Source organism: Grammomys surdaster, unplaced genomic scaffold, assembly GCF_004785775.1.
Source record: "Grammomys surdaster isolate TR1022 unplaced genomic scaffold, NIH_TR_1.0 125672, whole genome shotgun sequence".
NCBI classification, from domain to species: Eukaryota; Metazoa; Chordata; class Mammalia; order Rodentia; family Muridae; genus Grammomys; species Grammomys surdaster.
The window spans coordinates 255,275-267,748 of record NW_021620509.1 but is presented as its reverse complement, the minus strand read 5'-3'; the positions used below and the strand labels follow the sequence as shown (position 1 = coordinate 267,748).

The following is a 12,474-nucleotide window of genomic DNA, read 5'->3' as shown; positions in this document are numbered from 1 at the left end:
TCACAATTGGGTCCGTACTCTCACAGGTAAAGCCCCTGTTGAGGATGAAACCCCACTGCCCGCACCCAGATCCTTTCCTTCTTCCCTCCCTCCCTGGCGCCCATTAGCTAGCCCAGGCCGTGGGGGCGGTGGCTGTGGAGTCTCCTCTCTGTGCCAGGCCCGGCCCCCGGAGACGCACCTGTTCTGACCTGCTTAGCAGGTTCCCAGGTTTCTGCCTTCGTTGTTGGCCACGGCGTGGGAAGCAGCTCTGGGGGAGCTCAGGGCTCCCGATCACGGCTTCTTGGGGGTAGCTACGGCTGGGTGGGTAGAACCGGGGCCTGGGTCGCCTAGTGGAGACCCAAGTGGGATAGACAGGTACGTCAGTGCCTGGGGACTCCCTGACTTCCTGCCTTCTGGGTCAGAGCCTTACACAGTTCCAGAACCGGCTCCCAGGGAGAACTCCGTGGAACTCCAGAATCACTGGGCAGGTCTACCTTTCAGCCAATGCCCCTGTCCCTGGGAGCCGAGATGTGGGGGCCTGAAGCCTGGCTGCTGCTGTTGTTCCTGGCATCATTTACAGGTAGGACTTGTCTGAACCGTCATGACTCTTGCTTCTAAGCCCTAGCTGACAGAAACAGACTCACAACACGTACATACATACAAGCATACATACGTACATACATACATACATACATACATACATACATACACACAGACACACAGACACTCACATGTATGCACACAAACTCACACATACACATACCACATACACAAACATTTCCTTCCCTTGGACTCTGGGCGAAGCGGACCATCTCTTTGTAGCACTCCACTAGTCAGCAGTGCCCCAGGAAGAACCAGTGTAGCTCTTCCTTCTCAAGTCCTCTCTGAGTCCCAAAGCCAGGCCACTTAATGTCTGCAGTCCCTAACTATCTTTGCCAAAGCCTCTGTGGAGATGTACATACATACATGCATACACACACACACACACACACACACACATGCATACACAGGTAGATGTAGATATATCCGGAGCAGGTGGGCTGAAAGGTATTAAGGTGGAAGCAAAGGACCCTGCTCACCCCAGGGCCTCCTGGAGGCTTTGTGGCCTACCCACTACTCACCAGGTGCAGGCAACCTGATGTCTAGGGAGTGGGTGGATATTTCTGTGTCCTTCTTCTCTCGTGACAATAGTCTGAGCACCAGGATCGGGATGCTTGTTGAACGACTACAGGAAAGCCAAGAGACTTCTCTTACTCCTTCCCTGGCACACACACTAATAGGTGTAGAATGATATGGGTTTCGTACAGGGTTCAGGGATGTTAGAAGGTCAAAGGCCTTCTAAATCGAATATCTCCACTTTTCCTCCTTTATTATTTCATCGTTCCCTCTGTTGGATGCCTGGAATCATACTTTCTGCCTGTCTCATATACAAAGAAAATATATACATTGTAGGAATGTATGATTTTCAGAGAGAGAGTGTGCGTACACAGGGGGAGCATAGTATAGGATGCCATTGGCTGTTTCTGGGGACTGAGTAGCCAAGAACTCTTTCTCCTTAGAAAGACAGGGCTCTGTCTGCAGAGGACGGTAGGAGCCTCAGCCCAAGAGGCAGCAGCAGCAGCAGCAGCAAGGGAATGTCAGTTGTCCAGCAGGACTTGGTGATTCCCTCCCAACCCCCATTCTCAGCTCAAGAAAGCAAGGCATAGATGCCGGGGACTGGCACTCTGTTCTTTTAACAGAAGGTCCACTCTCTAATCTCAGGATTATAAACTCCACCTTTGCCACCTGCTTTTCCCCCTAACTCCTGCTCTTAATTCCCATCTTCCAGAGAGCTCTTTTCACTTGTTTAAGGCCAGAGGGTGGGGCCTCCTGCTGGGTCAAGGAGAGCTAACAGTCACTTTGCTGTAGAATCTACCCACACTTGAAGAATGGAGTCCTGCTGTCTCTGGGACTTGGGTGGGATCAAAGAGATCGGCACTTCAACTCCTTCATTTTACAGATGGGAAAACCAAGAGAAACAGATGGGTAGGTGAGATCTGTAAGATTACTCAGTGTGAACACCCCGGCATAGGCAAGAGCGTACTGGGGCCAGCTAGGATACTAGATGCCAGCAATGGAACATTAAGGATACTATCCCTGCCTTCCCTTTCCATGCTCCCAAACTGTTCTTTCTAATAGAAGCTCAGCGAAGAGGGAAAGAAGTCCTGGCTAGAAAATTACCCCAGACTTCACCCAGATCTGAGAGAAGCTATTCTGAAGAGAAAGGCTGGCTCTGGTATTGCCCAGGGAGTTAGTAACTAATCACACATCACTGTGCTTCTGTCGAAATGACCTGCACAGAGATGAAGGCCATTCCAGGGATCCTGGAAGCTGGGAGAGCCCCATCATCTCCATCCTGGCTCCCCTCCCTTTGTGTGACCATGTCTTTAATGGCCCTAGGAACCTAGACTAATTTTATGTCTCTGAACACCTCTCAAATTTGGAAATCAGGAGCTTTGAGTTCTGATCCCATTTCTTCTATTAATTTGTTAGGTGTTTTTAAACAGCTAAGAGACTCTTCTTCAGGAGAACAAGAAGGACCGGATGGTCTCTGCAGACCTTTTGACTCTGAAATGCTAGACTTCTGTGATTGTCCAGCTCCTGGCTTGAAGTGGAGCGTTTGTGGTGTTTGAAGAATTGATCAGTCTTCCTGTGGCTGAGAGGACCCTTCCTAAGGATTTGGCCTTCCAGGCCCTATTGCAAAGTGACATTTACCCCCAACTCCAGAGCCATTAGAGCTCTGAGCCCTAGGGCCCTGCCCCAGCCCTGTCAGGGAGCCCAGGCTTGGGAGGTGCCTCCAACACCACAGTTCTTTGTTTCTCCTTAATGGGATGAGTTTCCGGGTGAGGTCCCATTCCTCCTCCCTCCTCCATCTCTTGCCCTAGGGCAGAGGGGTCTGAATCTGCAAACTTCTTCCAATAAGATCCTGGTCCCTAGCTCTTTGGGTCCTGTACGACCTGGGAGTGAGCTGTTCTATGAATTTTGAGTTCTGTCTTCTGAGGGTTAGGATCAACTTTCTGTGGAGATTAATTTCCTAGAAAGGGAGGGGCCCCATCCCTGCTTTTCTACTCCTGATGACAGAGGTGGGCAGGCCCTTTCCTGTAGGACCTACCCAAACCCAGAGAAGCCAGAAAGGGAGGTTTGCTTCCCCGCCCAAGTGTGGAGAATGTGGAGAATCCCAGGGAAACCTTTGGCCCCAATGACCCTGGTTCCATCCTAATGTTTCTGTAGTGATGGGGCTGGAGAGAAAGACCCCAGCTACAGAGGTGGCAGTGAGGAGTTTAGGGTACATAGTTCCATCTTCTAGAGCATGGGCTCGGGATACAGGGGTTCTCAGGGAAAGTGAATGGATGCTAAACACCGAGTGGAGAAGCCCTGTTAGAAGAGAGTGCCTGCATAATCCAGCCTCCAAAACTCACACTGATGCAAAGAAAGTCTGGTAATGAAAAGTGGGAAACTGAGTCAGGAGCGCAGACAGTAGAGAGACTCTGGGGTCTAGATCTGGGACTCTAGACTCTAGAATCTAAGCATTTAAGTTCTGAGTGAGGAGACACGCCCCTGTTTTCTGGAGGATACTGGGGGTACCATACTCTACTCTTCTTCCACTAGAACAGAAACAAGCATGGTGCCTGCTGCCTGAGGAGCCATTCCCATGGCTTCCTGCGCCCCTCCCCCCAGGTCTCTAAAACTGTTCTGAAGGCTAAGGTTGAGGCTGTGATGTGGCATGAGACAGAGCTGGCCACAGTGGAGGAGGGGGTGGTCTGAATTCGGAGGGGAGGTTAGATCTCAGGAGTTTGAGACAGCTTGAATTCTGGGACTCCCACCCACAGTGGTGACTCAGCAGGGCTCAGACTCTGGCTCCGAGGGGTTTAGGGGACTTATCTGGGCTGAGGGCTGTGTCTAAGGCAGAGCTGACTGCTTCTCTCATTGTTCTTCTTTCTTTTCCCTTGGTTGCTTATGTGCCCCCACCCCCATTAATCTGTGGGTGGGCACTTTGCCTCGCTTGGGAAGCTCTTGCTAAGCTTGGGGGCTTAGGAAAAGTGGGGGGTAAGGAAGGGAGGTGGGTAAAGGCGAAGGGAAAGTTTTTGGCTTTCAAAGTTCCTCAATTCCAAGGCTGAGGTTATGGGCAGGGGAAGGGCCAAAGTGGCTTTTCTTTGTTTATGGTGTCTTGGATGATCGAGAGGTCTAGATGCTTCTCTCATGTCTTTTCTTACCTCATACTAACACACCTATGTCAATCTTCTCTGGTGAGGCTGGTGAAGGGAGGCAAGAGTTAACAAAAAAGAAAGAGACCCTAGACAACTTGGACCCCTCCCCCTAGCCTCAGGCAGACAACCCCCACTCCCCTGCTTCCCACCAAACCTGCACCAGGCAGCTCCAGGCAGCTCTTACCCCAGGCTTAGAGCTGGTTTTTCTGGTGGTGGCAAGCAGCAAAGCCCTGACAGAGATTCCCAGAGAAGAAACTCTGCTTGGGGGGCCAGAAGTATTGGGGGGGGGGGCTTGGGGTGTGGCCATAGGGGGTAAAAAAAAAGTTGAGAGTCCCTTTGTAGAAACCCAAAGAGCAAGAGAGAGAGAGTTTTTGTTTTGTTGTCAGGGAGGCTTGGTGGCAATTTCCCATCACCTGGAGGGACAGTGACCTCATCTCTGGCCACCTTGGGCCTGAGATGAATCTGTCCTGAAGTCTTGGGGTGACATGGGGAGGGATGCCAGGGGCAACATTAGAATGGGCAGAAGTCCAGAGACACACACTGACCAAATTCGGCTGAGCTACACATGCGGAAGCCAAGATAAACGACACCAAACTATTTACTATGCACACAGAGTTGTGCAGGACAGGAATTTGTGCCATGCGTTCAGAGGGTGAACTGACATGTAATGGTGTATGCATGCATGTCTATATGCTACCACATAGCTCTTTCCTCTGGGTATAGGAAAGGCAGGATGTATATTTCCCTGAAGAGAGATGAAACATATATATGTCTGAAACATTCCCAAGTTCTTGCAAGAAAATCGCTTCACATGCAAATGAATTAGAAAAACTGGCCTAGCCCTCAGCCAAAGATACTACAAACATTCAGTTATAAATATTCACCAAAGACAGTTATTCCCTTAGACACACAGATGAACCTCAAAGACCCCAAAGACCCCGATCTGTGTGTGTGTATATATGTATATGTGTGTATACGTGCGTGTGTGTGTGTGTATGTGCGTATGTGTGTATACATGCGTGCGTGTGCGTATGTGTGCGTGTGTGTATGTGTATATATCCTTATCCTTTTATGAACCAGCAGAAGATGCTGATGGGTAGAAGTCCCTCAAAAGAAAAGATCTTCTTCCCAAAATGTTGCTATGGCTGACTGAATATCTGCAAGGGCCAGCCTCAGTTTCCCCTTTTGAGTTCAGAGGCCAAGCCTTACACAGATAGGAACGTTGGAGCCAAGGAACAGGGTAGGGTGTAGCCAGCTAGCCTAAGCCAGGAATGGAGGACCTGTCTGGGAGTGGGCGGGGTACACAAAGGGCAGGGCCCCAAAGAGGCCTCAGGGGACCTGGCCAGGGGTGGGGGAGGCTGAGGGCAGGGATCCTGTCTGGCCAGTCGGGCCTGTTCTCTCCCTTGCGCAAGGTAGTGATGGCTGTGGCTAGGCCTGCTGCTGTGTGGTAGCTTCTGAGTCACTAAGGCCCCTGACCAGCATCCTGGTGCTCCTTGAGAGGAAGGGTGGGGAGAGTCAGGAGGAGGAGGAATGCCCAAGAAGCCAGAGGCCACCAGCCTCAGCAAGCAACATGCAACAGAAGGGTCTGTGGGCTTGGCCTGGCCTGGCTACTACATGCTCGTAAGGTGACCTCACCAGGCAGGCAGTGTGTCTCCTTCAGTCTGGTGACATCATCATGCTGACGCCAGGCAAGCACGGGGTGGGGAAGGAGGAGGTGATTCTGGCCTACTCCAGCTGGGAAGCCTGGGCTTCTGGTCCATTTAGCCCAGGACAAGGATACGTGGACTCTAGTTGTCTTAATTTGTATCTTTTGATTTAGAAGATGAGCGTGCCTCGGCCTGAGGTGCTTCCATTGATCAGTGGCTTTAGGACAGTGTGAGATTTTTAGGAGCAATTCCAAAGGAACTTTCCTATTGCACTGGGTCTCTTGGTCTGCAAAACTGGGGCTTGTACCTTTAGGATGAGAATCTTGGATTCACAGGTTAGGGACATTGAGGATGAAAGATTCAGGCATGTGATGGGTACCTAACTCTTGCTGTGGCCTAAAGAGGTATAAGGGGGCAGAATATGGGTGATTTGTGGTGAGAGTGGGGCCAGAGCTGGGATAAGAATAGAAATATACAGGCTGGAGAGATGGGTCATCAGTTACGAGCATTTGTTCTTGCTGAGGACCTAAGCACAGTTTCCCCCAATTCACATGGCAGTTAATAGCTGTCTGTAACTCCAGTTCCAGGACATCTGATGCTCTCTGACCTACAGGGGCACTAGGCACATGGTATACATATATGCAGGCGAAGCATCTGTACACATATAAAAAAAAACATAAATGAATAAATAAATAAATAAATATTTAAGGATGGAAATATTGGATCTGACAGTGTTACAGAAACAATCTTTGGAAGGATTTGAGTCTTCTAGTGGCACAGGGCTTGGAGTCCCCGTGCTCTGTGTCCACATTATTGTGACTTAAATCCACACGAGTGTTTTGCAGCAGAGTGATCTCTGCAGCCTCTACCCCACCCCACCCCCAGCCTTTCTCTGACACTTACTCCCTTCAGTGCTAGGAGGAGGTACTGGGAGGTGCAGGTGGTTAGCTGGACTCCCAGGCTGGGCTGGGTGGGACCAATGTCAGCTTAGGCAGGTCAGGGCCCAGGTATCTGGCCCCGCAGGTCTGTCCCGTCCAATCTGGGGCCCTCCCAGCTCCCTACAGCATCTTCCTCCCTTCCATCAGAGCCACAAGACCCATTCATTTGTCTCACAGATACCTTCTGCCCTACCAGGCTTTAGTCCTTGATGCATGTCTGTCTCCATCCCCTCTTCCTTTGTCTAGTCCAGAGATGCTCCCTTTGGTAGTGAATTCAGATAGCCAGGCTCCCTTGCCTCCACCCCAAAGTTGTCATGACTACGCTTTCCCTGCCTAGTCCAACTAAGGGACTGACTGGGCAGTCCTCTTGATGCTACTTTCTTTCTTTCTTTTTTTTTTCCCAAAGGGGAGGGGGCTTCTTCAGGAGATAGGGAAGAGGAGAGAGAGAGCAGAGAGGTAGAGGAGTAGAGGCCGGCCATGACCACGTGGAGAGAGGGGGAAGGGAAGGGAGGAGGGGCGAGGAGAAGCTAGAGGCAAGAGAGTAAGAGAGTAAGAGAGCTTGATGCTACTTTCTTTTTGCTTCTTATCTCTTTCATGAGTTTGCTCATTCATTTGTATATTATTTTTTGGTTTTGAGGGGTGGGGATTGAGACATTGTCTCCCTGTTGCCCAGGATGGCCTTGAACCAGATCTTCTTGCCAAGTATTGGGATTATAGGTATGGGCTACCATGTATGGCTCCATCCATCCATCCATCCATCTATCCATCCATCCAGTCAATAAACATTCATCAAGGTCCACTTATGTAACAGGAGGGAGGCCACATACCGCTGACTGAACATGAAATAAAAAACATGTTTTTGCCGGGCAGTGGTGGCGCACGCCTTTAATCCAGCACTTGGGAGGCAGAGGCAGGCGGATATCTGAGTTTGAGGCCAGCCTGGTCTACAGAGTGAGTTCCAGGACAGCCCGGGCTATACAGAGAAACCCTGTCTCGAAAAACCAAAAACATGTTTTTAATATGTGATAGAGGACCCTGTTTGATTCTTATGGAGCACAATGCCTTGGGGAAGGAGAAGAAAACAGAGAGCCGCCAGGCGGTGGTGGGGCACGCCTTTAATCCCAGCACTTGGGAGGCAGAGGCAGGCGGATTTCTGAGTTCGAGGCCAGCCTGGCCTACCGAGTGAGTTTCCAGGACAGCCAGGGCTACACAGAAAAACCCTGTCTTGAAAAAAAAAAAACAAAACAAAACAAAAAAAAAGAAAACAGAGAGCCTAAAGTACAGGTTAAAGTGCTATGACTGGGGTTGAGACCTAGCACTGGGGAAGCACAGGAGCAGAGCATCTGAAGCTGCCTGAGGTGGGGGAAGGGAGGGAGGCCTCAGGAGGAGATGACGCCTAAGCAGTCTTAAGGCATGAGTAGTTCTCCAGACAGTGATGAGTAGGAGCGACCAGACTCGGGGAGGAGAGCACTCCAGGCAGGGGTACATGGTGAGTAAAGGTGACAGACAACTAGGTGTGGGGTGCCGGCTAGAGGTGGGGACAGTAAACAATTAGAAGAATAAAGGGAAGGAGCTCTTGCCGGCTCAGAGGCTCATAGCGCTGGCCCAGCCCCTGGCCCTGGGTTTTGTTTGTTTTTTCACAACCATAGGCATTCCCAGCCCCAGCTTTCATCAGTTACTCATCCTGAACATCCAGTTACCTTCAGCCTTCCCTGTTCCTCACCTCTCTTTCTAGTCAATGACCAAATGTCCCCCTTTATACGCTGCCTCAGTCTCCTTTCATGACCTGTTTTCTGGTCAGACTGCACTTTGTCATCTGCTTCATGGCACCTTCTGGCTAGGAAAGCTCTGGTGATTCTCCATTTCCTCTTGACTAAATCTGGATTCCTTTTCCTGGCATGGGCGGTCTTAGGCTATTTGGACCCACCCTACCCCAGCTATATTTTCCACAGCTGCTCAACACACACACCCTACCTTAGGCTGGGTCCTCTTTGCTTCCTGAACCAGCAGCCAGCCTCTCCACCTCCTAGCGTTTGCTTACCTTGATGCTGTACCTTCAGTGCATTTTTAGTTCTCCTGGGCCAGGCTGGAGAGATGGCTCAGTGGTTAAGAGTACTGACTGTTCTTCCAAAGGTCCTGAGTTCAATTCCCAGCACCCACATGGTGGCTTACAACCATCTTTAATGAAATCCAATGCCCTCTTGTGTGACAAGACAGCAACAGTGTACTCATATAAATAAAATAAATGATTAGTTATGTTTTTAAAAAGGTCTCCTGATGGATTTCTGAGTTTGAGGCCAGCCTGGTCTACAGAATGAGTTCCAGGACAGCCAGGGCTACACAGAGAAACACTGTCTCCAAAAAACAAAACAAAACAAAGGTCTTCTGAGCCTCCTGATCCCACCCAAAGCATGAATGAAGCCCTCCCTCATGACTCCCACATCCCTAAAACACTAACCACCAAACACTAAGTCAGATGCCACCATTGCAAGTCATGTGTGGTGGGTGGTATATTCTATAATCCAAGTACTCTGCAGGCTGAGGCAGGAGAATAGTATGTTTGAAGCCAGTCCAGCAGGCTACATAGTTAGACTTGGTCTTAAAAAGAAAGAGAAGCCGGGCAGTGGTGGCGCACGCCTTTAATCCCAGCACTCGGGAGGCAGAGGCAGGTGAATTTCTGAGTTCAAGGCCAACTTGGTCTACAGAGTGAGTTCCAGGACAGCCAGGACTACACAGAGAAACCTTGTCTCAAAAAAACAAAACAAAAAAAAAAAAACAAAAAAAAAAAAGAGAAGAGGAGGAAGAGGGGAAAGAAATGATCATTGGTTGATTTCATACATATCTTTGTCTATCTATCTACCTATCTATCATATCTATCTATCTATCTATCTATCTATCTATCTATCTATCTATCTATCTGCCATTTGTATTTTTTCCTCCTAAACAGACTTCAGGTTCCATGAGGGCTGGGAATGGATCTTTTTCTGTTTGTTTATTTGCTTTTGGTTTTTTCTTTTTTCTTTTTCTTTCTTTCTTTTTTTTTTTTTTTTTGGTTTTTCGAGACAGGGTTTCTCTGTGTAGCCCTGGCTGTCCTGGAACTCATTCTGTAGAACATGCTGGCCTCGAACTCAGAAATCCGCCTGCCTCAGCCTCCCAAGTGCTGGGATTAAAGGTGTGCGCCACCACCGCCCGGCTGTTTTTGGTTTATTTGAGACAGGGTTTCTCTGTGTAGCCCTGCCGGGAATGGATCTTTATTTGCCAATAAGGTTATATAATGAATACATCTACTTTCAAAATCTTCAAATGCTCCATTCAGCTGCTCCCCGTTCAACACACCAGTCCTTCCTCCCTGCTCCTCTGGCTCAACATAATGACACAACTGCTATGCCTGCCCTGACCTCATCTCTCCAGGCCCCTGACCCGGGGGCTCGTTCTGTCTTTAGTGATTTGCTGGTTCCTGGCCGCAGACTTCAGTTCATACCGTTCCTCCCACATGGAGTACCTCCTTCCCTCTGGGAATCCAGGTCTCTCATCTTCAAGCCATGTGAAAAATGTTCCAAAGGATGGACCTTACCCTCCCAACATGCTTCATTCCAGGCACCAAATGTTCTGAACCTTTCCACGACTCTTTGCCATACTTTCCAAAAGCATTCACTTTTAGCCCCTTGGTAGGCTGGACCTCCTGTGACATTTGTCCTTGGTTTCCTGGTTCTGTGCACAGATTCCGTTTCCTTGAAACCTGTGAGCTCCTTCGGTCCCTGGTTCTGTTATAGTTTCTCACTCTGTTTGCTCAAATAGCATCCTAGGCTGCAAAAGAGTGAGTCTTCCCTAAGTCATTTGTGTGGCCTTAGGCAAGCCACTTCCCCTCTCTGGATCTCAGTTTCCTCCTCTGTTAAATGGCAATAATAACGCCTACTTCTTGGGAATGCAGTGTGGATCTAATGAGGTAATGGACTGAATGCGCTTTGCAAGCACAAACGGCTCCAGGAGTTCTGGCTGCCTTTGCTGTCAGTATCATTCTGGATGTGACTGTCCCCCTCAGTCTGACTGCTTCTGTCTGCCCCCTGCAGGCCAATACTCCGCGGGTGAGCTGGAGACTTCGGACTTAGTAACTGTGGTGTTGGGCCAGGACGCAAAACTGCCCTGCTTCTACAAAGGGGATCCGGATGAGCAGGTGGGGCAGGTGGCATGGGCTCGAGTGGACCCAAACGAGGGCACCCGGGAGCTGGCCCTACTGCACTCCAAATACGGGCTTCATGTGAGCCCTGCTTATGAGGACCGCGTGGAGCAACCACCGCCCCCACGAGACCCTCTAGACGGCTCCGTCCTCCTGCGCAATGCTGTGCAAGCAGATGAGGGCGAGTACGAATGCAGAGTCAGCACCTTCCCAGCCGGCAGCTTTCAGGCACGGATGCGGCTTCGTGTTCTGGGTGAGTGGGGCCAGCTGGGCATGATCCGTATTGCTGAGTGGGTGGAAGAGGGAGACAAACGGGACTGCAGAGATGCCTGAGACAGAGGCAGCACAGGCAGATATAAAAGATAAGATCCTATAGGAGTGAGGGAGGATTACTCAGCCCCTCCCACCCAATTCAGAAATTCTCTCCAAAAGCCACCAAAGCTGGGGAGTAATCCACATATTAGGAAGTTTGTCCTACCGATGGCCCGCATTTCCATCTGTGTATCTTTGTCCGTCTGGAGCAGCTTAGCGTGGACTTATTCTGTCTTCTGCACAGCTTTTCACAGAGCTGAGGACCTCTGCCAGACTCCACTTAAATAAATCTCTTTTCCAAGCTGCGCTGCGCTTACTGGTTCCTGCAAAGACACCAACTCAAAGCCTCCTTCACCATTCTAGGCTCTGTGGTTTTAACTGTTTGTAGATTTTTGTTTGTTTGTTTGTTTTAGGTTTTTCGAGACAGGGTTTCTCTGTGTAGCCCTGGCTGTCCTGGAACTCACTCTGTAGACCAGGCTGGCCTCGAACTCAGAAATCTGCCTGCCTCTGCCTCCTCCCGAGTGCTGGGATTAAAGGCGAGCGCCACCACAGCCCGGCTCCTTTTCTTTTTCAAGACAGCCTTTCTCTGCATATGTAGCCCTGGCTGTTCTGGAGTCCCTCTGTAAACCAGGCTGGCCTCAAACATAGGCCATTTTAAAATCTATGAGAGCAAGAATCCCAGATGTGGACATGAGGCCTAGCTATGATGTAATATGTGAATTGGGGGGGGGGGGGGGGGATACAGTCCTCGACTGGGCCTTCAGTGAGTGTGGTGTAAGACCAAAAGCACTTTTCAAACCACTACCTTGAACCATGGGCACTTGTGCTGGTCAACCTGGACCTGTGATCACGTTGTCTTTCAATTTGATGCTTGGGCTACTTTGAAGCTAAAAATAAAGTGGTTCGGCTTTAAGTGGATGTTAGCAACATAAGGTTTGGAGGGAAAAATAAAACAAAACAAAGCTTGATTTAAAAAAAAAGAGGAGGGCTGGAGAGATGGCTCAGTGGTTAAGAGCACTGACTGCACTTCCAGAGGTCCTGAGTTCAAATCCCAGCAACCACATGGTGGCTCACAACCATCTGTAATGAGATCTGATGCCCTCTTCTGGTGGGTCTGAAGACAGCTACAGTGTACTCATATATAATCAATAAATAAATCTTTAAAAAAAAAAAAA

The 12,474-nt window shown here is 49.6% G+C and overlaps 1 protein-coding gene across 2 annotated transcripts in view; it reads left to right on the top strand.

Annotated features, from left to right (window-relative positions):
• Nectin4 (nectin cell adhesion molecule 4) overlaps nt 1-12,474 on the top strand; it is a 19,426-nt gene continuing 6,952 nt past the window's right edge. For both annotated transcript variants that reach the window (XM_028787800.1, XM_028787799.1), the window contains exons 1-2: nt 1-559; nt 10,881-11,240. In XM_028787800.1, the coding sequence (XP_028643633.1) occupies nt 484-559; nt 10,881-11,240 (436 nt within the window). In that variant the 5' untranslated portion in view covers nt 1-483. The remainder of the gene's footprint in view (nt 560-10,880; nt 11,241-12,474) is intronic.